Source organism: Scyliorhinus canicula, chromosome 4 (assembly GCF_902713615.1).
Source record: "Scyliorhinus canicula chromosome 4, sScyCan1.1, whole genome shotgun sequence".
Taxonomy (NCBI): Eukaryota; Metazoa; Chordata; class Chondrichthyes; order Carcharhiniformes; family Scyliorhinidae; genus Scyliorhinus; species Scyliorhinus canicula.
Window position 1 is genome coordinate 182223372 of NC_052149.1, and position 26713 is coordinate 182250084.

At 48.1% G+C, this 26713-nt stretch overlaps 1 protein-coding gene across 1 annotated transcript in view; it reads right to left on the minus strand.

Moving 5' to 3' along the window:
* LOC119965205 (glutamate receptor ionotropic, delta-2-like) overlaps nt 1–26713 on the minus strand; it is a 591162-nt gene that overhangs the window by 218987 nt on the left and 345462 nt on the right. The window contains exons 6-7 of the mRNA XM_038795644.1: nt 11947–12120; nt 518–679 (exon numbers count right to left, since the gene is read on the minus strand). Of these exons, the coding sequence (XP_038651572.1) occupies nt 518–679; nt 11947–12120 (336 nt within the window). The remainder of the gene's footprint in view (nt 1–517; nt 680–11946; nt 12121–26713) is intronic.

Here is a 26713-nt window from a genome sequence, read left to right on the forward strand (position 1 = left end):
GGAATTCAACCCAGGTCACTGGCGCTGTGAGTCCAGGAGATTTCCCAATTTAGGCACAATTTCCCTGATCTTAGTAAGAAGAACTCTCCATATTCGACAAGGCTCGATGTATCATTGATATATCCGATGTCTAGGCTAATGTCGAGTGGTCCATCCTGCTCCATTCCTTTTTGGCTTCTCTGTAATGCTTTGATACACCTGAGGTACCTGCTAGGCATTTCAGAGAGCATTCAAGAGTCAGCCACAATGCTGCGAATCTGGAGTCACATGTCGGCCAGACCAGTCAAGAGTGGCAGGTTTCCTTCACGAAAGGACGTTAGTGAACCAAATGTGATTCTTCAGTTACCCAACAAAATGTTTGGACAGAAATATGCAGTTCCTTTTCCACAAATATTTCACCAGGTCATCTTCCTTCAGGAAATTTGAAGAATTATTTTACTTAAGTTCTACTATTATAAGCTTATTTTACTTATGCAGGTGCAATATCATTTGAATTGTACAGTGAAACATACAGTACCTTTTTGATTGCATCAAATGTAGACTTCCCACCTTGCCATGGTTTAGAATTTTTTCTTATACAAGTCAGACTAGCCATGCTGTGCCATTTTCGATCTTCCAGTTTTTTATGGAAGGCATCAGCCAGCAGCAACACACTGTCATATACATAGAGATTGGAGATCTGCAATGATTAGGCACAAAAGCAGCTTTCAGCAAAAGTTGAATACTGAAATGATTATTCCCTGGCAAACCGAATGGTAGATTAATGCAATGCTTCAGCCGAAGACAAGCGTGTCATTTCTGTAATTAATTCTTCCACCCACATTCTGTAAAATTGGAATATGATGATTTACCAGTCCCCTGAGATAGCACTTTGATGGGAGGATAAAAGGTTTCTGAGGAGTCCACAGCATGTGCATGGATAATATCTTATAATTTCACCAGAGGACTCAATTGAATGTCCTAATTAAAACAACTGAACATCGTTAAATACATTTTGCAATTAGTTAACTTATTAATCAATATTTTATGCAATTTAATGGTAGAAGTATAACCAGATCAGCTTTTTGATCAAGGTAGCATTTGAATTACAGCCAACTTGTGGAAATATAAATAAACTTAAAACACAGCATTACTGAAGAGACATCTTTATTCTGCAATTCAAAGATAGCATATATACATCTTTCTAAAAACAGTTAGTTCTATATCAGAAGATGGAGGCACATTGAGATTGTTTCTCTCCCAAAAAGACACCACATGGACTTAACCTCAATGAGAATCCTCTCATGCCAGAATGTCTTCTGATACTACATCAAGGATGGCATCATGAGGATTGTCCAGACTCACCCAGAGATGTCAGGATATTATTCTTAAAAAAATGTAAATGCCAAAAGCGAAGTCAAATGGATTTTCCACATTCTGCACCAAACATGTCAAAGCAGGGCTTTGGTTTGCCACAAGCTCAATTTCCTGGCTTTGCGTGGCAGACTTCCTGTGGTATTTCCAGAAACGGACCAATGGTTCTGTAGAAGTTTCAGACATTGCTTTTTTGGGATTGCAAATGCAGCACGTGAAGTCGCGGAAAGAACATTAAACAGACATAAGGGGTTGGAATTTACGTTCCGGAAGCTGAGCAAGCTGACATCAGAGGGCTAAACTGGAAGCATACAGGGCATGCAATTTTAAACTTACCGAGCCATTCCAATGGACACCTTATTGCCTGGGGTAGTAAACTGCTGGGTTACAACACACTACACATGTAAATGTCTGTTACAATTAAGACGTTTATTTATTTATTTTTTAAAATTTAGAGTACCCAATTATTATTATATTTTTCCAATTAAGGATAAATTTAGCATGGCCAATCCACCTAACGTGCACATCTTTGGGTTGTGGGGTAAAACCCACGCAGTGAAAGGGAGAATGTGCAAACGCCACACAGGCTGTGACCCAGGGCCGGGATTCGAACACGGATCCTCAGCGCCATAGTCCCAGTGCTTTCCACCGCGCCACCGTGCTGCCCCACAATTAAGATGTTTATAAGATTACTATGTCTGTAGCCTTAAATTTGGGTAAATGAAAGTGGTCACGTAACCTGTTCCAAAGCCTTCTGAACAGTAAGTAAGCGTGGCTTGATTGTTAGGGGACAAAGGAGAGCTTGAATTGTTTTACTGGGGAAAAGGTGCAAATTATTTATGCTTGGAGACTAGAGGCTAACAGTGGAGACTGAGAGTCTCCAAAATCTCAGAGAGGTATTGAAGGTATTGGTTTTAAATAGTTGTGTTGTAAACCGTCCATTTACTTCCCAGATGAAAGGTAGTTGAGGTCAAAGATAGCTAATTCGCAGTTCGACCCGATTACAGCATCAATATGATTCATGTTGCCGGGGAGAAGAGGGCAGAAGAAACCATTTTTGAAATCATGTTACAGGCTTCCCTCCAAATAAATGAATAGACAGATAGATAACAGAGACTCTGTGGGCAGCAGCGAGTATGAGACACTTGGCTTTACAAGCTGCTACAGCCAGATGTGGGGTGCCACAGCCTGTATTTGAAGGGCCACCTTGCAGCCTTCTACGGACTCTGGGAGATTGTTCTGGAATTATCAGGAGGAACAAGAATCGTCATACCCACTTCGGTGAATTTAAGAAACTCTCTGAAAACTGAGGTAAGTGCTTGGAGATGGTCACTCCGAATTATAAGGTGCAAGGTGCCACGTTGGCAGACCAGGTAGCTAAAACACAACCCTCTTGTTGTATGCCGGGAGATGAGGTACCTTGGAAATTCCCTGTGTGCACACGCCACCAGTGAGTACTGATGGATTCGCACCCAGTTGGCATGGAACACCACAATTCTTGATGAATTCACACATCCATTTCCCATTTGAGTTCGCGGCCAGTTTGTAAATAAACTTCAGTTCACATTCAATTCGTATCCCAATTCGACAGGAATTTAAATTCGCAAGCCGGTTCATATTGACTTTGCATCCAGTTCGCAAGGAATCTCCAATTGGGAACAATCTCCCAACCAGTGTTGCTGTTGATAATTGAAAATTCATTGGTGTCCAGCTGGCCCTTGCACTTTGGTTCGCTGTTGAATCGTGACTGGCAGCAGTTTGTGCAATATGAGCCTGGTGCCTTCACACACTGTCGGTCTCCCGTAGCGCCTGCCTTTCGGTGGTGCGAGGAGCCTGAATGTTATGCTCACTGATTTGGTCTGCAAGTGGGGGGGGGGGGGGGTATAATCTGTTTTGGGTGCTGGGTGAGTGAAAGCATTAGGGCAGCACAGTAGCACAGTGGGTAGCACAGTTGCTTCACAGCTCCAGGGTCTCCGGTTCGATTCCAGGTTTGAGTCACTGTCTGTGCGGAGCCTGCACGTTCTCCCCGTGTCTGCGTGGGTTTCCTCCAGGTGCTCCGGTTTCCTCCCATAGTCTAAAGATGTGCACGTTAGGTGAATTGGCCATGCTAAAATTGCTCTTAGTATCCAAAAAGGTTAGGTGGGGTTACGGATGTGGGCTTAAGTGGGGTGCTATTTCCAAGGGCCGGTGCAGACATGATGGGCCGAATGGCCTCCTGCTGCACTGTAAATTCTATGATCATTCAGCGAAATGAGGAAACAAGAATCCATGGTAAGCTGAGAGCAACTCTGGACTGTAATTATGTGGAGAGTGCAATGTGTGATGAGTGGGGTTCTCCCCTGTAAATGGACATACAAAGGTGAATACTATCTGTGGAATTGACACTTGTTTGTTGCATTAGCAAGAAATGTAAGTCCAGGTTTCTAGTATCTTAATTTGAACATTACCAATGAGAGCTGAGCTGTACAGAAACCATTTAATCCTGGGTAATTTTGAAGAGCTCAGCTATTACCCCATGGTTTTGGACTTCTAGATCATTCTGGATGGACAATAGAAGCTGATCATGGGCGGAATTCTCTGACCCCCCCCCCGGTCGGAGAATCGCCCGGGGCTGGCGTCAATCCCGCCCCCGCCGTGGCCTGAATTCTCCGCCACCTGGGAATCGGCGGGGGCGGGAATTGCGCCGCGCCGGTCGGCGGGCCCCCCGCGGCGATTCTCCGGCCCGCGATGGGCCGGAGTCCCGCCGCTGACAGGCCAATCCCGCCGGCGGGAATCAAAACACCTCTGGTGCCGGCGGGATTGGCGGCGCGGGCGGGCTCCGGGTCCGGGGCGGGGGGGCACGGGGCGATCTGGCCCCGGGGGGAGCCCCCACGGTGGCCTGGCCCGCGATTGGGGCCCACCGATCGGCGGGCGGGCCAGTGCTGTGGGGACACTCTTTTTCTTCCGCCCCGCCATGGCCTTCACCATGCCGGGGGTGGAAGAGACCCCTTCCCCTGCGCATGCGCCGGTATGACATCAGCAGCCGTTGACGCACCGGCGCATGCGCGGACTTCCGCCGGCCGGCTAAGGCCTTTCGGCCCCAGCTGGCGTGGCGCAAAAGGACATTGGCGGCAGTCGGCGGAGCGGCAACCATGCCGGCGTGGGCCTAGCCCGTCAATGTGAAGGCTTGGCCACTAAATGTGTGGAATTCTCCGCACCTTTGGGGAGGCCCGACGCCGGAGTGGTTGACGTCACTCCAATACGCTGGGACCCCCCGCCCCGCTGGGTAGGGGAGAATCCCGGCCCATATGTCTGGAACTATCTTCAGATAACACATTGTACTTATAGAACCCCTTCAGTGCAGAAGGAGGCTATTCGGCCCATCAAGTTTGCACTGACCCTCCAAAAGAGCACTCTACCTAAGCTCACTCCCTCACCCTATTGCCAATCATCTCAATCCACCTAACCTTCACATATTTGGACTGTAGGAGGAAACCGGAGCATCTGGATGAAATCCACAGACACGGGGGGAGAAGGTGCAAACTCCCACAGTCATCCAGACTGGGATCGAACCCGGGTCCCTGGTGCTGTGTAACCACTGTGCCACTGCGCCGTCTATCTGAAGACAAAGTGTTTTGCACTGATCACCAGCTGCGAAACATCAGCTGCAGAAAAGAAAGTGGACCCATGCCTTTTTAAATCGGGAGACTATCACCACTAAGGTCTCCCAGCTGGATTCGTATCCAATCCGACTTGTGAAGAATGTTGATTTCTTGGAAAGGAGAAACTGCAAGTGATAGACTTCGCAAACTGCTAGCATTGGTGGCAGCGTGTCCCTCGCCAGCAAGTCTGTGAACACCACAGGTGTGGGGCCAGTACCATCGCAAATCTTTTATAGATGTCTGCCATAAAACCATCTGGTCCCAGCGCCTTTCCCGCCTGCTCCCTGTTATATTACTTAAAGTAATATGTCTTATTCATTTGTTTATGCCGAGAATTTCTTAACTTTGATGACGAATACTCAAAGTCCTCCTGTGATAACAAATAATTTACTGAGTAACTAATCAATTAACTTGATTTAATACTTTTACTAGCAGTTAAATTAAACAAGATAGAATTAAATTAAACTATGAATATTATACTTGCACTCTGAGCGAACGCAACACTTCTGTTCTCTAGTCACAACACACCCGAAGAGAGGGGGAAAACAAAGTGAGCTTGCATTTATACCCCCTGTTAGTGTTACCCTCTAGTAATCATCTTACGATACTGACTGCACATTAACCTTTTATGTATATACATATACAGAGATCACTACACTCTACATGACTTCTCCAAGTTCTAATGGTACTTCCAGTCCCCGTTTCCTATCATCTCTCACGACTGGCATGTCCAGTCCATTGAGCAACCGCCTCATCCTCAGGTCCCCTTGGGGGGGGGGGGGGGGGGGGGGGGCATGTACAGCCCTTGGTAGAAGGCTTTGAATGCATTGTTGACCCTTTTTGACTCTGCCACCTGTCTGTTGTTGTCCCTAATCTGTGCTATTTCCATCGGCTGCCTTCTTCCTCAGCTGGTGAGCCTCAGGCTTTGTCTCCCTGTTTGTAGAAGGTCTCCTGTGTCTGGCGGAGTTGGTGCACTGCTTTCCTCCTGGACAGCAAGTCGAAGTACATTTGTAGCTTTTTCTTCTCAAACTGAAGATCTACGGTCGGGGCCGCGGAATATGGGTCTTTCTCCAGTATGGAGTTGACTGGCTGTTGCCTAGCTGCCCTCTCTTTCCTTCAGAGGCGATAAGCTCACCCTTGATTACAGTCTTCAGAGCCTCCCAGAACATGGAGAGTGAGATCTCCCCATTCTGGTTATTCGTAATACACCCGTCTATGGCTTGTGATATTTTCTCGCAAAAAAACTTGTCAGCAAGGAGGGTCATGCTCAATCTCCAGGGGGGTTCGGGGCATATCTATGCAGTGTGCGGCGTGGTCGGAGATCATAATCGTAGGAGTATTCCACTCTTACTTCCCTGGAAGCACCGTTTGCATGAGAACTCCTTTGCCCCTGAGTGTGTGAACCTCCATGGGTCCACTGCCCGATCTGCTCCATAAATATGCTGAGTTCTTTCGCCATGTTAGAAGTCTTACCATTTTGATGTTCAACTTGTCAGTCCATGGGTTCTGTCCACAGTTATAGTTCCCCCGCCCCATGATGAGTCAGTGTGTGTCTAAGTTGGGAACATCCGTCATGGTCTTCTTTATAAGATCCATGTCATCCCAGTTGGGCGCGTACATGATATCCAGGATCACTGTTGCCCCTTCCAGAGCCCTGCTGACCATAACATACTGTCCCCTGGGTCCATAACCTTCCTCGTCACCATAAACACCATTCCCTTACTAAGCAACATGACCCCCCCAGCTCTCGTCCCAGAGGAAGAATTGTACTACCCAGCCCTTTCTTATCGCAGTTGGTCCTTCTCCCGCAGGTGTGTTGCTTGGAGGAAAACAATGTCGCCTTTCATACTTTTCAGGTGGGTGAAGACTTTGGGTCTTTCCACTGGGCCATTAAGAGCCCGGATGTTCCAGGTGAATATTTTGATGAGGGGGGTTATAGCGCGCCCCCCCCCCCCCCCCCCCACTTGTGGGATCAACCATACTTACTTTGAGGATGCGTCCCTGCACTCTGGGGTTTCCCTTTGTTAGAGGGCCATCCAAAATGGCCCCAATCACTGTACTCATGATGAGATCGGGCCCGTGTACCGAGAGGTTTCCCTTTGTCCAAGGGTCACCAAACATGGCCACCAACTGTGTGTATGCCATGTGGGTGAGCCCTTGATCTCTGGGACCTTTGTTTAGGGACCCTCCAAAGTGGCTGTTCATGGTACCATCATGTTCCCTGTTGCTATGTGTGGCCTGCTTTAGCCAGAGTAGAATCCTTCACCCTCCCCTCCCTTAGTTCCGCCAATGGCTCTGCACCTTCCCCCCCTTTCCCCACCCCCCAAATGCCACCGCTGCCCTCACCATTTCCCCCCCTCTATCCCTTTGTCTGTCCCCCCTCTTGTGATTTTACCACCCTGTTGTCAGGCACTCTCTCCCGTGGAAAATGTGCCGCGGCCCCACCCACCCCCACCAGCACTTCCTGGCACTACATTTCCCGCTAGTGTGCTGGCCCTCCTCCCAGAGTTGGTTTTACTTTCCTTTTCCCTCTTCCTCTTTCACCTTTTTTCCTGCGTCCTGCTGCCCTCGTCCCCTTCTTTCTGTGTCTTAGTTTTCAGTTTCAGAACGAGGCGGTACAGTCCCGAGCGAGTTGTCTTTTCGCTTCTCAGTCGTTCAGGATGGTAACTTCATCTCTGTTTCTGATGCTGCATTCCCGGTCCGGTCTTTTGGACAAACCCGTCTGCGTCTGCAGGGGCCATAAAATAGTGCTCCTTGCCATGGAATATTACAATAGTTTGGCTGGGTGGAGCATCACAAATCTCACCCCATGTTTGAACAGGGCCGCCTTTGCTCTGTTGAATTCGGCCCAGTGCTTGGCCATTTCTACCCCAATATCCTGATAGATTTGTATCTGGTATTACTCCCACTTGCAGATTCTCATCTGCTTGGCCCTTCTTTCCCATCTTGGTATTAGTGCCTCTTTACAATTATTGCCTTCAGCTGTTCCTCGGCCCTGGGTTTCAGCCAGAGCAACCGGTGAGCCCTGTCTATTTCTAGTAGGCTGGGGAAGCTGTCCCTTGCCATCAGGCTTTTCAACATCTGGGCCACATAGTCCATGGGATTCCTCCCCTCAGTTCCCTCTGGCAGTCCCACTATCCTTAGGTTTTGGTGCCTCGATCAGTTCTCTTGATCTTCTACCTTCCCTTTAAAGTTCCCCTGGGCCACTGCTAACCTTGCTATCTCTGTCTCTATGGGGCCATCCAGTTTCTGTGGTCCATGAAAGCCTTTTCTAGCTCCTTGTGCTCCCCTGGGCCTCTAGTCTTCTCTCCGCTTTGTCAAGGGCCATCTGCATGGCAGCCAGCACGTCCATGACCTGTCACCTTGACCGTTGCCTGGATTCCAAGTCTGATGTCCTCCTTGAGCTCCTTTAATTCTCTGGTGAGGAACTTCCTCCAGCCACCCTGATGCACTATCAATTATGATGAGACAAGAGTAGAATGTAATCGAGGCTTTATTACGCAGAGATGTGTAGCCTCCTGCAGCTGCTGCCTAAATGGCTGCAGCTCGGAGAGCTCACAAATTTATACTCCACCTACTGGGCGGAGCCAGCAGGCAGGGATCTACCCCCATACCTGTAGTACAGTAGCCTTATTGTAATACACCTCATATGCAATATGTATAATACAACAGTAGTGACTACCACACACCCTCTGGCAAGGGGGAGTTCCATGCATGGCTTGTTGGTCCCTCTTTTTCAGGTGCGGCCAGGGCTTCTTAGCCTTCTGGCTCCGCCGTCTCACTCACCAGTTTCTCCGGGCTCCTGTTGCTTCTTGTTTCCTTGTGGCCTCTGGTGCAGCTATTGCTTGACATTTTGGTCTATATTTCATTTGTAGGTGGAAGTGAGTGATAATTTTTTCCTCAGTTCTGGTGGGTTACTTTCAGTTAGAAGTGTCTAAATTTGTCTTCCTAGCAGGAGAGCCACCTTCCGTGTGTGCGGGCAGAACATCCCTGCCACGAGAAGTGGAGACATCCATCTCTTTGAGGGAACCTTACAATAATCCCTGATATGTGGGTACATTTATTCAAACCAATGGCAAGTGATTCAGCTCTCTGTTGATCCTGGGCAGGATTCTCCCATTTGGCGGCAGAGTGTCCACGCCGTCGGAAACGCCGCTGTGTTTCACGACGGTGTGAACAGGCCACTGGGAGCACCGATTCTGGCCCCTACAGGGGACCAGCACAGCGCTGGAGTGGTTCATGCCGCTCCAGCCTCCCATCCCGCCGTGAACTGTCAACGAGGACATGCGCAGTGGCGCCGGCGCCAACAAATGCATGCACGGTGGTCTCCCTCAATGCGCCAGCCCCGACACAACATGGCGCGGGATTTCAGGGGCCTGCACATAAGAAATTAGCCCTGGGGAATGAGAGACCGACCCGCCGATCAGTGGGCCCCGATCGCGGGCCAGGCCCCATCGGCCGCCCCCCCCGCCGCCCCCCCCCCCCCCCCCCCCCCCGCGCACAGGCCGCCCCTGCACGCAGAGTTCCTGGTGGTTATGACCAGATGTGGACGGCGCTGGCGGGTCTAAACCTTTTTAGAGCGGCCGCTCAGACTATCCGCTCAGACCATCCGGGCCGGAGAATTGGCGGCCCGGCTGCATACAGTGACCCGCGACCCAATGGCACCGATTCTCCGCTCTGCGGAGGATTGCGTGCCAGCGTTGGGGCGGCGTGGCACGTTTGCGGGTATTCTTCGGCCCGGCCCTGGGATGGGAGAATCCCGCCTACCATTCTTAACAGAATTGGGGGCGCGATTCTCCCAAAACGGGAGAAATCGTAAGGCTGGCGTCAAACCCGGGCGGGTTTGACGCCAGCGCGCCCCTTCCCGACCGGGAGCCGATTCTGGTCCCCGGTCGGGGCTAGCAGCCTGACGCCGCAAGCTCCGGCATCACGGGCTTAACGAATTTCATATGACGTCAGCCGCGCATGCGTGGATTGGAAGACTCCAACCCGCGCATGCGCGGATGACGTCATCGCGTATTTGCGCAAAACCCGCGCATGCGCGGGCCGGGATGCCCCTCAGCCGCCCCGCGAATGGATACTGCGGGGCGGCGGAAGGATAAATAGTGCACGGGCATCGGGCCCGCTGCCCGCGATCGGTGGGCACCGATCGCGGGCCCATGGCACCCTTGGCACGGCCGTGGTACTGCCGTGCCAATCGGTGCCATGGTTATAAAAAGCGAGTTGTTCCCGCCGTTTTTACGAACAGCCAGACCAGGTGTGTTTGCCGTTCGTAAAAACAGCGTAAAGGGCTGGGACTTCGGCCCATCGAACAGCTGTGAATCGCTGCCGGCCGTAAAAAAACGGCGGCAGCGATTCGTGTCGGGAGTTGGGCGGGGGGGGGGGGGAGAATGAGCGGGAGGGCGGGAAAAATGTCGGGAAGGCCCTCCTGCTATTCTCCCACCCGTCGTGGGGGTCGGAGAATTTCGCCCTGGGTGCGGCATCTAGGATTTGAACCAACTGGACTAAATCAAGCCAAATGTGACATTAAAAACATAAATTGGAAGCAAAGGGGGAACTTCAATCTCTGAAATAGTTTCTTTAAAACAAAAGGACAACAGCAGCATGTTCTGTATGATAGTACAGTTGTGCAACTGCTAGTCTCTCACTTAGCGGCAGCACACAGCGGGTAAGACTTTCATTATTGGGGACCCCAATGTAAGGAAGGCCCGATGGTGATCAGGCAATTGCCTGAGGAAACTTGTTTCCGTCGGGCCTCTTCCAAGGACCTAGCAGGATTCTCCAACCAGTGAGTGAGATCCTGTCGGTTTGACTCAATTCCAAATGGTGTTTCTCGAAATGCCACAGCACATGGAACCTTCTTTGTGTCATTTCTAGATCAGCTTTAAAGACAAGAAGCTGATGTTGCGATATTGCGCCACACATTCAACTAAATACTTTTATATTGAGTTTGTATCATAGCCTTTTGTACACTAGTATGAGAGGGTATAAAATGCACCAGTTAGAAAATTATGGGCTAGATGATATGCATGACATGCAATTTTCTGATTCATTCAACCAATGTGATTGTAAATTCTGAGGAATTTCACTGACACCCATTTAAAACAAAATAGTCAACATATTCATCGAAATATTTTTGCAAACATCTGAGGCTTTAATTAATGCATAACACATGACCAAGCATTCCTAATGCAAAATGTAAATGGCTGGGAAATCATTGGCTAATGATGAGCTGTACTCAAATTTCGTATTTCACAAATTTCACAACTTTAACAATTCTACGCTTAGGTAGTGTGATACTACTCTCACCTTCACCTTTAAAAGAACTGAGGGGTAGGATGGAGGGGTTCAACAATTCATGGGTGTTATTCATTATGCACTTTCGAGGATTGGATTACAGCGAACATTAGTGGGTGGGAGGGTTGGGGGGAGGGGGACTGTATGTGTTAATGGTGACTATGGGTGATTCCTGATCCCTTTTTGTTATTTGTTTATGTTAACATGCGGGCAGTTGTTTGGGGGTTTGGTGGGAGGATGGGATTGTTGTTGTTGATATGGGGATTGACATTATATTCGTTACTGCTTATTGTTTATTGTTGATGGGTGTAAATTTGGGAGAACATATGAAAAAGGAGGAGAATAAAAATATTTTAAAAAAAGCAATGTATGAATATAAAATCTTTGCACATATTTTCAAAGGCCAATTATTTATCAGTGAGACATGGCTCCTAAAAATGTCAAAATCTGAATATATTTTGAGTGTGCGTATTCAATAAACACCCAGAATAGCTTTAAAATTGCTCACAATATTGGATTGCTTTCACACAACATCAATTATCACAGCTCTACTCAGATGCGTACTTATCCTTTCATCGAAACATCACAGAGAAATTATATTATTTGTACATGAAGATCAAAATCATTAGAAAGCGATTATTGTCAAATTCCCTACCTCCATATGCTGTGTGAAGGGATCTTTAGGATTGCACATCACAGAAGAAAATCGGTGAGTGTTTCTCAAACAGTACTGGCTCTTGCTTTCTGACATTGGGAAAATTTGCCGAATGACAGTCAACCTGCCAGTCAATCTCTTTGCGAGCTCCCGAATATCTGCATCATTTATTTCCTTAGTTTAATAAGAGATAAAGTAAATTAGATCATTGATTAGTTAAAGGAATAGCCTTCTAAATTCGCTTCCTGGATTGTTCACGCAAAGGCAAATATAAGTCAGACTCAAAATTAGTTAAGAATGTTAACCTGCATTTGTAGGAATCATAAACAAAGACAAACATTTTTAATGGTTTATGTTATTAAATACATTTTTTTTCCTTTTGTAAATTCAGGCAGCACAATTATAGCCGCTAAATACAATTTCTGATCTTGTATTACCAACTACAAAACTAATCCTGATCTTTCGATCTGAACAACTGTTGCATAATCATTCAATATTTACAGTGCATTTATACTGCAAGCTTTTGACTTACACCAACAATGAAGTGATAATGTATTCTTAAGATCCAAACTTACTTTGGAGTGAGACACCGTGGAGTGGGTCGTCTCATATCATTTTGATTTGTCGCTGAATGTTCAACCCGGGACATATAGGGCTGGATTCTCCGGTCCCTCAGCTGAGTGTTTCTTTTTTTTAAATTTTAGAGTACCCAATTAATTTTTTTTCCAATTAAGGGGCAATTTAGCATGGCCAATTTACCTATCCTGCACATCTTTGGGTTATGGGGCCGAAACCCTTGCAAAGACGGGGAGAATGTGCAAACTCCACACGAACAGTGACCCAGAGCTGAGATCGAACCTGGAGCCTCTGCACCATGAGGCAGCAGCACTAACCACTGCGCCACCGTGCTGCCCGAGCTGTGTGTTTCTTGTTCGTGCACTGTTCGCTGGCAGTGGGATTCTATACTCCAGCCACTTGTCAACGGGATTTCACATTGAAGTCACACCAGGCCGCCGGCATACCCAAGAGTAGAGGTGTGCTGCCAATGGGAAGAGAGAATCCCAACGGCTGGAGAATTCTGTCCAAAAAGTGTTTTAAGGCATTTAAATCCTCGAGGAATTTCACTAAACCTCAGTGGTAGAATAAGTGAACCAACATTTGTTTTTTTTATATCCCTAATTGTTTCCAAGTTGACATTCTACACCCACCCACTCCTCCTCCATACCTTCTGCAAATTTACATTTCTAACTGCTGGAGAGTCTTGCCTATAACTCGACCCAGGCAGCTGACCAATTTTCTGGTGGCCAAAACGACTTCAATTCTGACAGGCAGGAGGAAACAAAGTGCACGCTGTACAACTTAGTTTGAACCCAAAACGAAATTGGGGTGGTATCTGACCGTACTTTTCAGAATCGGTTCCAGTGAGAAAACCGGGGAGAATCCCATCGGCGTTGGCAGTAGGAAAACTCACCATATATTCAGCCTCTTTGACAAAATTATTTTCCATGTGATTCACACCATGCTCGTGGTGGCTTGCCTCTGATACGATCGCCCTGGGCAGACATCCATTCAGCAAAGTGACCAGCCACCACCTGGCTGTGGCTGTGATTGTCAGCACCGACTCACTCCGAAAGAGAACACGACTGCAGTGTCCTAAGAAGATGAATGAACTTGGGACTTCTGGGGTGGTGGCATGTGCATGTAACAGACAGTTACACTTTAGGTAGCTCCTTACAGGTCCCAGTACTTCCGGCTTTTTTTGCCCTTTTTCTTGAGGAATTTCCAGGCTATAACCCAACGGCCTGGCAGAGCAAGTGAAGTTTAACCAGGAGATGTCAAGGCCGATGTCGAAGGGAGGCGGAGGAGACAAAATCACAGGCACCAAGCCCAACTAAAGAGTCGGCAAAGATGCAGGGGCTGCGGCCATGTGCATTACCCTGAAAATAATGAGGGGATGATGGCTAACGGACTGGAGATATTTGGTGGCGAGATGGACAAGCGATTTAAGAGGCATGGCTAGGGAATGAGGGTGTCTTTTAAAGCTATGATGGAGGAGAATTTGGGTCCGATTAGGGAATAGCTTGGCAAGACAGCTAAGGTGGTAGGTGAGCAGGCTGAGAAATTGAAAGGAAGGCACGGAGGAGATTTTGACTCAGCATGATGACCGACAAGCATCATTGGAAGCTGAAATGGTGCTTGTCAACAACAGAAATAAGGGCCTCAAAGCAAAACTCGATGACATGGAAAACCGGTCCAGATGCATCAATCTGCGGCTGATGGGTCTACCAGAGGGAGTCAAGGTGCAAGGCCAACTGAATGTTTCTCTGTGAAGTTTTCCTGTACACTCAAGTGCAGTTTGGGGTGGTGTACCCAGAAAAGCTGAGAGCCACGTTTGACTCAAAGGACTTCTATTTTGAAACTCCGGAGCAGGTGGAGATCTTCATCAGAGATCATAGGTGGGTGGGCTGTTTGGTGGTTGGTGTTTTACTGTTTGTGTTCATGTTGATTCAAGTTGAATTGAGGTAATGGTAGAGATGGTTAGATAGGGGTGTTTTCTCTGTTTTGTTTTCATGTTAATTCTCTTTTTCGAGCTCAGTAGTTTCGGGATGGGGTTTTATCTTCCCCTAGTGTCGTTTTTTTTATGCAACGTAGTTGGGGAGGAGGACATGGGGAGGAGCGAGCCTGGGCAAGAGCAAAGGCATAGGTTAAGGAATAGGTGGGGCCTGGGGGTGATGGACACCTTGCTAGCGCTTGGAAGTCAAGTGGGGGGTGCAGCTGCGACTTGTTGGGCCAGTTAGGTTAGGCTCAATGAGTCTAGAAGGTTGAGGGTGGGGGGTGGAGTTCGTGGAGCTGGCAGGCTGTCTACCGACTTGGGGGTGGAACTAACAGTGACCGGGAATTGTTCTTCCACCATTCGGGTGGGGCAGGTCACCATCTAAGGTGGGCCTGTGAATCATCGGTGATGCTATGGCCTATTGCGGTGGTAATGGCTGACTCGAGGTTGAGGGGGAGTAGGGCTGACAGACCCCTGACGAGGGTGGTCATCTGGAATGTGCGGGACCTGAGGAGCCCAGACAAAAGAGCATGGGTTTAGCTCATTTAAAGAATTAGGGGGTTGACGTGATGTTTGTCCAGGAGACCCACATGCGCGAGTGGGATCAGGTGCGTCTTTGGAAGGCTTGGGTGAGCCATGTCATCCACTCAGGGTTCAATAACAGGGCCCGAGGGGTGACAATTCTCATTCATAAAAGGGTCCAGTTTTGTTCGGAGATGGGAATAGCAGACGCTGGCCGGAGTATATTACAATAATGTGGGTATTAGAAGGGAAACAGGTAGTGTTGGTGAATGTATACGCCCCAAAATGGGACAATACAATGTCCATGAAATGGTTGTTGGCAACGATACCAGATAAAGATACCCATCAACTTATTATGGGTGGGGGTATGAAATGTATGCTCGACCTGAGGGTGGACCACTTTAAGCCAAGGTCGTTGGCGCGGGGTGGGGGTATAGCGAGGCATTACTTGCATTTATGGAGGAAACGGTGGGGCTGACCCTTTGCGGTTCAGGCATGCTGGGGAGAAAGAGTTTTCGTTCTTTTCTGTACACCATCTTGAAACACCATCAAAATAGTGTTTTAGAATCTCTGCTAATTATTCAGGAATAAAATTATGGGCTATATTTCAACTACTTTATACAGCCACAGCATTAAATTTATTAAACTTGATTGTTAAGAGTATAAAATCCTTGAAACTACAGGCTCGAACATTCCATTCCATTTTTGGTATTTTTTTTAAGTGTAAAGTCAGACATCTTTTGTATTTGAACCAAATTGGGCCGTGTGCCATTCGCAACACATTTTCATCTCACAATTACGCCTGCTCAAAGTTCAATTTTCAACATTTCCTGTAAACCGCCCATAGAGTCCCACAGCCAGCTACGACCCCGCATTTCCTGTTTTATAATTCCAATGCATCTGGATCAATTAGATTCAGAAGTGAGGCACACTTGTTTGTGGGATCATGTGAAACAAGCAGAACTGAGGAGCTTTGGAGCCTGAAGGTTGTGTCTGTCAAACCCTTCATTTCCTCCAACTGAGAATGTTATTTTGAAGCAATTATAATTGACATTCTGGAGACATAACCTAGGAACTGCTTCTGGATGTCTGCACGCATCCCCCTCCGCACCCCCCCCCCCCCCCCACCCGCCCATCCCCACTGCCCCACTCTTGTCTTTGAGATAAAATAGAGCACTTCGCTGCAATTCCATTCTGTTAAAAAGAGTTTTTTAATGGCATTATTATGAAGAAGATTAGCAGAAGAAATAGCAGCAGAGAATGGAGAGAAGGGGAATGAGATAGTGTTTACAGAGATTGTATTGGACCAATCATTAAATCCCTCAAGGAATATATGGGTAAAACAGGCTTCATGAAACTTTAATCCTCAGTAGGAATTCATTCCATCAAAGAAGCTTGCTGACTACCTGAAGCCACTCTGATCTTCCCATTCTGCACTGTCTATGACAAAGAAGGTGAAGGATGCATTCTATATATTGGATTGGATTGGATTGGATTGGATTTGTTTATTGTCACGTGTACCGAGGTACAGTGAAAAGTATTTTTCTGCAAGCAGCTCAACAGATCATTCAGTACATGGAAGAAAAGGGAATTAAACAAAATTCAAGAAAATACTTGAGAATACATAACAGGGCAACACCAGATATACAATGTAACTACACAAGCATTGGCATCGGTTGAAGCATACAGGGTGTAGTGTTAATGAGGTCAGTCAATAAGAGGGTCATTTAGGAGTCTGGTGACAGTGGGGAAGTGAGTCTGTTCATGCGTGTTCTCAGACTTCTGAATCTCCTGCCCGATGGAAGAAGTTGGAAAAGTGAGTAAGGGAGAGATCCTTGATTATGCTGCCCGCTTTACCCCGGCAGCAGGAGGTGTAGATGGAGTCCATGGATGGGAGGCAGGTTTGTGTGATGGACTGGTGGTATTCACGACTCTCTGAAGTTCCTTGCGGTCCTGGGCCGAGCAGTTGCCATACCAGGCTTTCTATAGTGCATCTGTAAAAGTTGGTAAGGGTTAATGTGGACATGCCGAATTTCCTTAGTTTCCTGAGGAAGTATAAGCGCTGTTGTGCTTTCTTGGTGATAGCGTCGACGTGAGTGGACCAGGACAGATTTTTGGTGATGTGCAGCCCTAGGAATTTGAAACTGCTAACCATCTCCACCTCGGCCCCGTTGATGCTGTCAGGGGTGTGTACAATACTTTGCTTCCTGAAGTCGATGACCAGCTCTTTAGTCTTGCTGGCATTGAGGGAGAGATTGTTGTCGTTACACCACTCCACTAGGTTCTCTATCTCCCTCCTGTATTCGGACTCATCGTTATTCGAGATCCGGCCCACTATGGTTGTATCATCAGCACACTTGTCGATGGAGTTGGAACCAAGTTTTGCCATGCAGTCGTGTGTGTACAGGGAGTAGAGTAGGGGGCTAAGTACGCAGCCTTGCGGGGCACCGGTATTGAGGACTATTGTGGAGGAGGTGTTGGTGTTCATTCTTACTGATTGTGGTCTGTTGGTCAGAAAGTCAAGGATCCAGTTGCAGAGTGGAGAGCCTAGTCCTAGGTTTTGGAGCTTTGATATGAGCTTGGCCAGGATTATGGTGTTGAAGGCGGAGCTGTAGTCAATAAATAGGAGTCTGATGTAGGAGTCCTTGTTTTCGAGATGCTCTAGGGATGAGTGTAGGGCCAGGGAAATGGCGTCTGATGTGGACCAGTTGCGACAGTATGCGAATTGAAGTGGGCCAAGGCGTTCCGGGAGTATGGAGGTGATGCGCATCATGATCAGCCTCTCAAAGCACTTCATTACAACTGACGTCAGGGCTACCAGGCGGTAGTCATTGAGGCATGTTGCCTGGTTCTTCTTTGGTACCGGTATGATGGTGGTCTTCTTGAAGCAGGTGGGGACCTCGGAGTGAAGTAGGGATAGGTTAAAGATGTCTGTGAATAACTCTGCCAGCTGGTATGCGCAGGCTCTGAGTGCACGACCAGGGATCCTGTCCGGGCCCATCGCCTTCCACGGGTTCACTTTCAGGAAGGCCGATCTGACTTCGGAAACTGTGATGGTGGGTATGGGTGAATTATGGGCTGCTGGGGCACTCGACAGCGGATTGTTGGTTAACTGCTCAAACCGAGCATAGAATGCATTAAGTTCATCGGGGAGGGGTGCGCTGCTGCCAGAGATACTGCTCGGCTTCGCTTTGTAGCCCGTTATGTTGTTTAGTCCTTGCCACAACCGCCGAGAGTCTGTCTGTGACTCTAGCTTAGTTTGATATTCTCTCTTGGCATCTCGGATGGCTTTGCGGAGGTCGTACCTGGATTTCTTGTATAGGACAGGGTCGTCTGCCTTGAACGCCTCAGATCTGTCCTTCAATAGGGAGTCAATCTCACGGTTGAGCCATGGTTTCCGGTTGGGGAACGTACGTACTGCTTTCTTTGGCACAAAGTCGTCCACACATTTGCTGATGAAGTCTGTGACGGTGGTGGGATACTCATTTAAGTTTGTCGCTGAGTTCTTAAATATGGACCAATCCACTGTCTCTAAGCAGTCTCGTAAGAGCTCTTCTGTCTATTTATATGCAACAGGATAATTTTAGGCAGCCTCATGGAATTTCTGTCTGCTCAGCCAGGATACATTGCAGGCATACATTTTGTCAGGTTACTGATGTACTTCATTGCAAGATAAGGAATTTGCTGACTTTGGCATAATCCCAGGCAGAAATGTGATAGGGTCATTCAATTTAACAGTGTTCCTGAGATCACCAAGGTTAGTGTAGTAATCCACGGGAGGCAGGAGTTCTGTCACCACACCAATATTTATTTACAATAACGATATTACAGGAGCAGCTACAAACAGTGCTGCTAGCAGTCCAGTCAACTTAAGACTGGCTCACAAAGCCTACACAGGTGTTTATATGGGCCCCCTCAATGAGCTATCATTGAGGGAGCTCATACTCCAATTGGCCAACCAATAAAGCCAATTGGAGTTCATTACACCCCTCCCACCCCCCCCCCCCCCCCCCCCCAAGGTCCGAGGAATTCCTGCCAGCTGGCATTCCTCTGAGCTTCTTCCTGCTCCTCGTGTCTGGGTCTGTCACCTCTGTGTCGTCCGCCGGGTTGTTCTCCGAAGTGGGTGGGGTGTACCTAATAGGTGCCCGTCTTTTCCTTGATGACCTCCTTGGAAGTTGTTCTTCCTCCTCCTCGGGGAGAGGTGTCGCGGCGGCATCGTCGAGTGCGTCCATCTCCGACTCTGATGACTGGATGATGGGGTCTGGGGAAATTGCTCGGGGCTGGGGTGTGGGTATCCTTTCCGTCTGGGCTATCCCAGCTTGAGGCGGTCCTGCTTCGCCTGCCTCCAGGTGTGGCTCCGCTGCCCTTATTTGGTCTAGGTGTTTCTTCAGCACCTTACCTCCTATTGAAACCTCATAGGATATGGGCCCTGTTTGGGACTCTACCGTGCCTTTGATCCACGTTGGTCCATTCCCATAATTCTTGACCCAAACCGGTGCCCCCACCTGGAAATGTCTCTGCTGCCGACTATTATCATGCCCACTACGTTGGGCCTCCTGATGTTTCTCCACTTTCCCCGTTAAATTTGGGAAAAGGAGACTCAGCCTCGTTCGCAGCCGCCTTCCAATTAAGAGTTCAGCTGGCGGTATGCCCGTTGTGGAATGCGGTGTGGTCCTGTAATCAAACAGCCAGCGGGAGAGCTTTGTGTCTATTGACGCTGCCGGCTGCTTCTTGAGTCCCGCTTTAAGTGTCTGGACCGCTCTCTCTGCCAGGCCGTTGGTCGCTGGATGGTAAGGGGCCGTTTTGATGTGACGGACTCTGTTTTCCTTCAGGAACTTTCCAAATTCCCCACTTGTGAATGCCGTTCCGTTGTCCGACACCAATACCTCCGGAAGTCCATGTGTTGCAAACAAGGCCCTGAGCTTTTCAATTGTCGATGCTGTGCTTGCCGTGTTTACCCGGTGGACGTCCAACCATTTGGAGTGGGCGTCCACTATCACCAAAAACATTGAGCCCATGAAAGGGCCGGCATGGTCAATATGCAGGCGGGTCCACGGTCAGCCTGGCCATTCCCACGGGTGCAATGGCGCCGCTGGTGGCACTCTTTGCCCATGTTGGCACTCCTGGCACCGACGTAACAAGGCTGCTATGTATGTGTCCAAACCTGGCCACCAAACGTAGCTTCGAGTTAGCATCTTCATTTTAGACACCCCTGGGTGTCCGTGATGTAACTCAGTTAAGATTGCCTGACGGCCCTGAGCTGGGACGATTACCCGGGCTCCCCATAATAGGATACCGTCTTCTACGGTTATTTGGTCCCTTCTGCTCCAGTATGGGTGCATCTGGGGCTCCACTGGTCTTTCCAGATCCCCTGTTAGCAGTAAATGCTTCATCTTGGCTAAAACTTGGTCTTTTTGCGTCCACAACCAAATATGTTGTGCGTCTACTGGTAGGGTGTCCAAAAAATTTAGAGTCATTACTGTCTCATCTACTTTTGGTATTTGCGGCGGAGTGTCCGGGAGGGGAAGTCTGCTCAAAGCATCTGCATGTGCTACTCGCGTTCCCGGTCTGTGCTCCAGAACGTATCTATATGCCGCCAGTAGCAACGCCCAGCGTTGGATTCTAGCTGATGCAATCGGAGGTATTGACTTGTCTTCTTTTAATAACCCTAATAACGGCTTATGGTCCGTCACTATGGTGAATTTCCGCCCGTACAGATACTGGTGAATTTTTTTTACTGCGAAAATCATCGCCAGTCCTTCCTTCTCGATTTGGGCGTACTTCCTCTCAGCCATCGCCAAGGTCCTCGAAGCATAGGCTATTGGCCATTCTTCCCCATTCCTTCCTCTATGGGCTAAGATGGCTCCTACCCCGTATGGGGATGCATCGCAAGTGACCACCAACTCCTTCCTTGGGTCATAATGCTCTCGGACATTTTCGGATGACAGCTGTTCCTTAATGTCCCTAAATGCTCGGTTTTGGCAGGTGGACCATTTCCATTCTTGCCCCTTTTTTAGTAGCTGGTGGAGGGGTTCCAGGATGGATGCCCTATTTTCAATAAATTTTCCATAATAGGTTACCAACCCTAGAAATGATCGTAACTTCTGGACCGTGGTGGGAGCTGGGGCTTCTTTTATTGCCCTTACTCTGTCTTCTAATGGATGTAAGCCTGACTCGTCTACTTTATATCCCAGGTACGTCACTTGTGGGGCCAGAAAAAACACATTTTTCCCTTTTTAGCCGTACGCCTGCCTTTGCGAAACGCCTGAGCACTTCCTCCAGGTTCCTTAAGTGTTCCCTGTTTGTCCTACCCGTGATTAAGACATCGTTCAAATAAATCGCCACCTGCGGTAGTCCCTGCAGAATATTTTCCATTGTACGTTGGAATATAGCGCAGGCTGATGACACTCCATAAGGTAGCCTAGTATAACGAAAAAGGCCCTTCAGGGTGTTGATCGTAGCGAACTTCTGGGAGCCCTTGTCCAGTTTTAACTGCAGGTAGGCGTGGCTCATGTCTAATTTCGTGAACAAAAGCCCACCTGCCAATTTGGCATATAGGTCGTCTATTTTCGGGATTGGGTATTTGTCCAGCAGTGCGTATTTGTTTACTGTCTGTTTGAAATCTCCACAGAGACGTATCGAGCCGTCTGGCTTCAAAATTGGTACCACCGGCGCTGCCCATTCCGAGAATTGTACTGGTCTGATAATGCCGTCGCGCCGTAACCATTTCTATTTCGTCATCTGCTTTCTTTCTTAATGCAAAAGATACCGGCCTGGCCTGACAAAATTTCGGAAGGGCTTCTGGGTCTACGTGCAAAGTTGCTTTGGCGCCTATGATTTCCCCCAAACCTTCCTGGAAGACCTCCGGGTATTTTTGGAGTACTCCACTCAACTGCCCGCTTCCACTCTGGAAATTTTCATCCAGTCTAATTTTAGGTCTTTCAGCCAGTTCCGTCCAATTAAGCTCGGTCTGGAGCCCTCTACTATCGTCAACGGTAATCTGAGCAATTGTTTCTCATATTCCACAGGTACATGAGTCGTGCCTAGAACTTCCAGGGGTTCCCCCATGTAGGCTTTAAGTTTTGTCGATGTTTTTGTTAGGGTTAGTGGCTGGAGTTCATCTTTGATTTTTCTAAATGCTGCCACTCCCATTACTGTTACGGCCGCACCCATGTCTATTTCCATTATTGTTGGCCGCCCGTTCACCCGTGGGGCAATCCTAATGGGTTCTGCTTTCTTCGTTGTAATATTATATAATTGTTCCCCTTCGGAGGAGGATGGATCGTCTAGGTTGTGTACTTCCCGGCGTCCCCACCTGCTATTCCTCTTTTGCCACCTCCTTCTAGGGTTTCTGTCGTTGTTACCCCACTCTGTCTGGTGCCAGAAACGGTCCTTCTCTGTTGGGGGAGCCTCAGCCGGTACTTCCCTCTGTCTCCAGTTAGTCCTGGCAGACTTGGGGGCAGTTCTGGGGTTTTCCTTTTTCCCTCTATTCCTCAGATTTTTCCTGAGAGCGGCTATCTGGTAGCAGGACATGTTGTGGTAGTCCCTCTCACAGGTATCTACCTCCATTGGCATGCCCTGTAGTTCCTGCGCCCCACTTGCTGCCTTTTCTAGGGACAGTGTGAGCTGTAACGCCTGCCTGCAGTCTAACTCCGTTTCCGCCAACAGGCGTTTCTGAATTGTGAGGTCGTTTATACCACACACTAACCGGTCCCGAAGCATTTCATTTAGCGTTGGGCCGAACTTAGATAGAACATAGAACAGTACAGCACAGAACAGGCCCTTCGGCCCTCGATGTTGTGCCGAGCCATGATCACCCTACTCAAACCCACGTATCCACCCTATACCCGTAACCCAACAACCCCCCCCCTTGACCTTACTTTTTAGGACACTACGGGCAATTTAGCATGGCCAGTCCACCTAACCCGCACATCTTTGGACTGTGGGAGGAAACCGGAGCACCCGGAGGAAACCCACGCACACACGGGGAGGACGTGCAGACTCCGCACAGACAGTGACCCAGCCGGGAATCGAACCTGGGACCCTGGAGCTGTGAAGCATTTATGCTAACCACCATGCTACCATGCTGCCCAAAATTAGAGTAACCAATTCATTTTTTCCAATTAAGGGGCAATTTGGCGTGGTCAATCCACCCACCCTGCACATCTTTGGATTGTTGGGGCGAAACCCATGCAAACACGGGGAGAATTTGTAAACTCCACATGGACAGTGACCTAGAGCTGGGATTGAACCTGGGACCTCGGCACCGTGAGGCAGCAGTGCTACTCACTGCGCCACCAGGCAGGCCAGCAGAACTCACATTTTTCCGCCAGCTTTCTCAGGGGGGTCAAGAAATTTGTGACTGACTCCCTGTCTTCCCGCTTCGCTGTGTAGAATCTGTACCTACACAAAATGAGGAGTGGTTTTGGGTTGTAGTGCTCTTTCACCAATTCCGTTACTTCTTGGAAAGTTTTCGTGTCCGGCGCATCGGGATAAGTCAGACTACGTATAATGGCGAAAGCGGAGGGTCCGCACGCCAACAGCAGGATAAGCCGTCTCCTTTCGTCTGTCAGTATATCATTTGCCCGGAAGAAGCAACACATTCTCTCCACATACTGGGACCAGTCCTCAATAGCCAGGTCGAATGCCTCTAACCTCCCAAAAAACGGCATTTTTAAAATGGCAAGGCTTACACTCCGAGTGCGGCAGCTGGTCTCCACAAAATTCGTAGTTTACCTCGTCGCCACTGTAGTAATCCACGGGAGGCAGGAGTTTCGTCACCACACCAATATTTATTTACAATAACGATATTACAGTAGCAGCTACAAACAGTGCTGCTAGCAGTCCAGTCAACTTAAGACTGGCTCACAAAGCCTACACAGGTGATTATATGGGCCACCTCAATGAGCTATCATTGAGGGAGCTCATACTCCAATTGGCCAACCAATAAAGCCAATTGGAGTTCATTAGTTAGCAATTCATTAGGTGGGCTAAACATTGCTTTGACAGCATCTACAGACAATTGGCTCAACTTTGTCAGTAGAAAGATTATATACAAAGGATCCTACATATTAAAATTAATGTGCTGAAAATGATCACAATGCGTTCATCTTTCTAATGTTGGCTCTTCGTAATTTTAAAATTAAAACAAATTAATTTACAGATCTGGTTAGGCCATCATTTATTGCCCATCCCTAGTTGCCCTTCAGAAGGTGGTGGTGAGGTGCCTGCTTGAATCGGGCAGTTCCTGAAGTGTAGGTACACCCACAATGCTGTTAGGGATGAAGTTCCAGGGTTTTGCCCCAGAGACAGTGAAGGAACAGTGCCACGTGAGTGTCCCTTTAAGAAAGGTTTTTATTCACCTGACAACAGCTGTACATTTCTAAGTCAGGGTGGTGAGTGACTTGGAGGGGAACCTCTAGTTGGGTGGGCTTCCCAGGTATCTACTGCTCTTGTCCTCCTTGATGGTAGCAGTCATGGGTTTGGAAGGTGCTGCAGTGCATCTTGTAGATTGTACACACGGTTGCCATTGTTCGTCAGTGGTGGAGGTTTTGAATGTTTGTGGAAGGGGAGCAATCAAGCAGGCTGCTTTGTCCTGGATGGTGCCGAGCTTTTGAGTGTTATTGGAGCTGCATTCATCCAAGCAAGTAGAGAGTATTTCATTACATTCCTGACTTGAGCCTTGTAGATGGTGGACAGACTTTGGGGGTGAATCTGTGGAACTCTTTGCCACAGAAGGCAGCGGAAGCCAAGTCACTGAGTGCCTTTAAGACAGAGATAGATAGGTTCTTGATTAAAAATAAGGGGATCAGGGGTTATGGGGAGATAAGACCATAAGACCATAAGACATAGGAGCGGAAGTAAGGCCATTCGGCCCATCGGGTCCACTCCACCATTCAATCATGGTTGATTTCAACTCCATTTACCCGCTGGCAGGAGATGGCAGGAGAATGGGGATGAGAAACATATTAACCGTGATTGAATGGCGGAGCAGACACAATGGGCCGAATAGCCTAATTCTGCTCCTATGTCTTATGGTATTTTGGGTTATCAGGTGATTTACTCTCCATAAAATTCCTAGCCTTTGGCCTGCCCTGGTAGCCACAGTATTAATACAGCTAGTTCAATTCAGTTTCTTATCAATAGTAACCCCCAGGATGTTGATTGTGGGGGGTTCAGCAATAGTAATATCATTGAATATCAAGGGGTGATGGTTAGGACCTCTCTCGTAGGAGATCGTCATTGCCTGGCATTTATGTGGCGTGATTGTAAATTGCCACTTTCAGCCCAAGTCTGGTTATTCTCCAAGTCTTGAGGTCTTCATGTATTTGGAGATGAACTGCTTCATTATCTGAGGAGCGGTAAATGGTGAACATTGTGTCGTCATCTACGAACATCCCCACTTCTGACCTTCTGATGGAAGGGAGGTCATTGATGAAGCAGCTGACGATGGTTGGCCTAGGACACTACCCCGAGGAACTCCTGCAGTGATGCCCTGGAGCTGAGATGATTGACCTCCAACCACCACAACCATCTTTGACAAAGGGTCGTCTGGACCCAAAACATTTGCTCTTTTCTCTTACTACAAATGCTGCCACACCTGCTGAAAATTTCCAGCATTTTCTCTTTTGGTTTGAGATTCCAACATCCGCAGTAATTTGCGTGTAACACAATTATATTTCTTTGTGTCAGGTATGACTCCTAGCAGCGGAGAGTTTTCCGTCTGATTCCCATTGACTCAATTTTAGCTAGGGCTCCTTAATGCCACACTCGGTCAAATGCTGCCTTGAATTCACGGGCAGTCACTCTCACCTCACGTCTGACATTCAGCTAATTTGTCCATGTTTGAACCAAGGCTGTAATGAGGTCAGGAGCTGAGTGACCCAGATGGAATCCAAACTTAACGTCCGTGAGCAGGTTATTGCCGAGTATGTGCCGCTTGACAACACTGTTGATTACTCCTGCCATCATTTTGCTGACAATCGAGAGTAGACTGATGGGTGGGTAATTAGCTGGGTTGTATTTTTCCTGTTTCTCGTCTACAGGATGCCCCTGGGAAATTTTCCACATTACCAGGTAGATGTCAGTGTTGTAGCTGTACTGGAGCAACTTATCTAGGGGTGCGGCAAGTTCTGAAGCACAAGTCTTCAGTACTATTGCCGGAATACTGTCAGGGCAATAGCCTTTCCACTATCCAGTGCCTTCAGCTGTTTCTTGATATCATGTGGAGTGAACCGTGTTGGCTGAAGACTGACATCTGTGATGCTGTTGACCTCCAGAAGAGACCGAGATGGATCATCCACTCGGCACCTCTGGCTGAAAATTGTTGCGAATCCATCAGTCTCGTCTTTTGCACATGTATGCTGGGTTCCTGCATCATTGAGGAGAGGATCTTTGTGGGGCCTCCTCCTCCAGTGAGTTGTTTAATTGTCAACCACGTTAGAAATAAGGTACAATTTTAAGTGGGTTTCATGTTTTGTGTCTGAAAGAGTAAAACTTATAATTAGTTTCATGCTGGACAAAGAAGTTTGTATGTGTGGGAGTTGGTTAAGTTACAACTGGATCACTCCTGTGCTTAGTGAGGGCTATGGTGTGAAAAATAAATAAAAGGCATAAGCATTTGGGCGTTGCTAGGGAACTGAGGACCTTGTAAGGTGAAAAGCTTTTAAGTTGTCCATGTGGAGTTTGCAC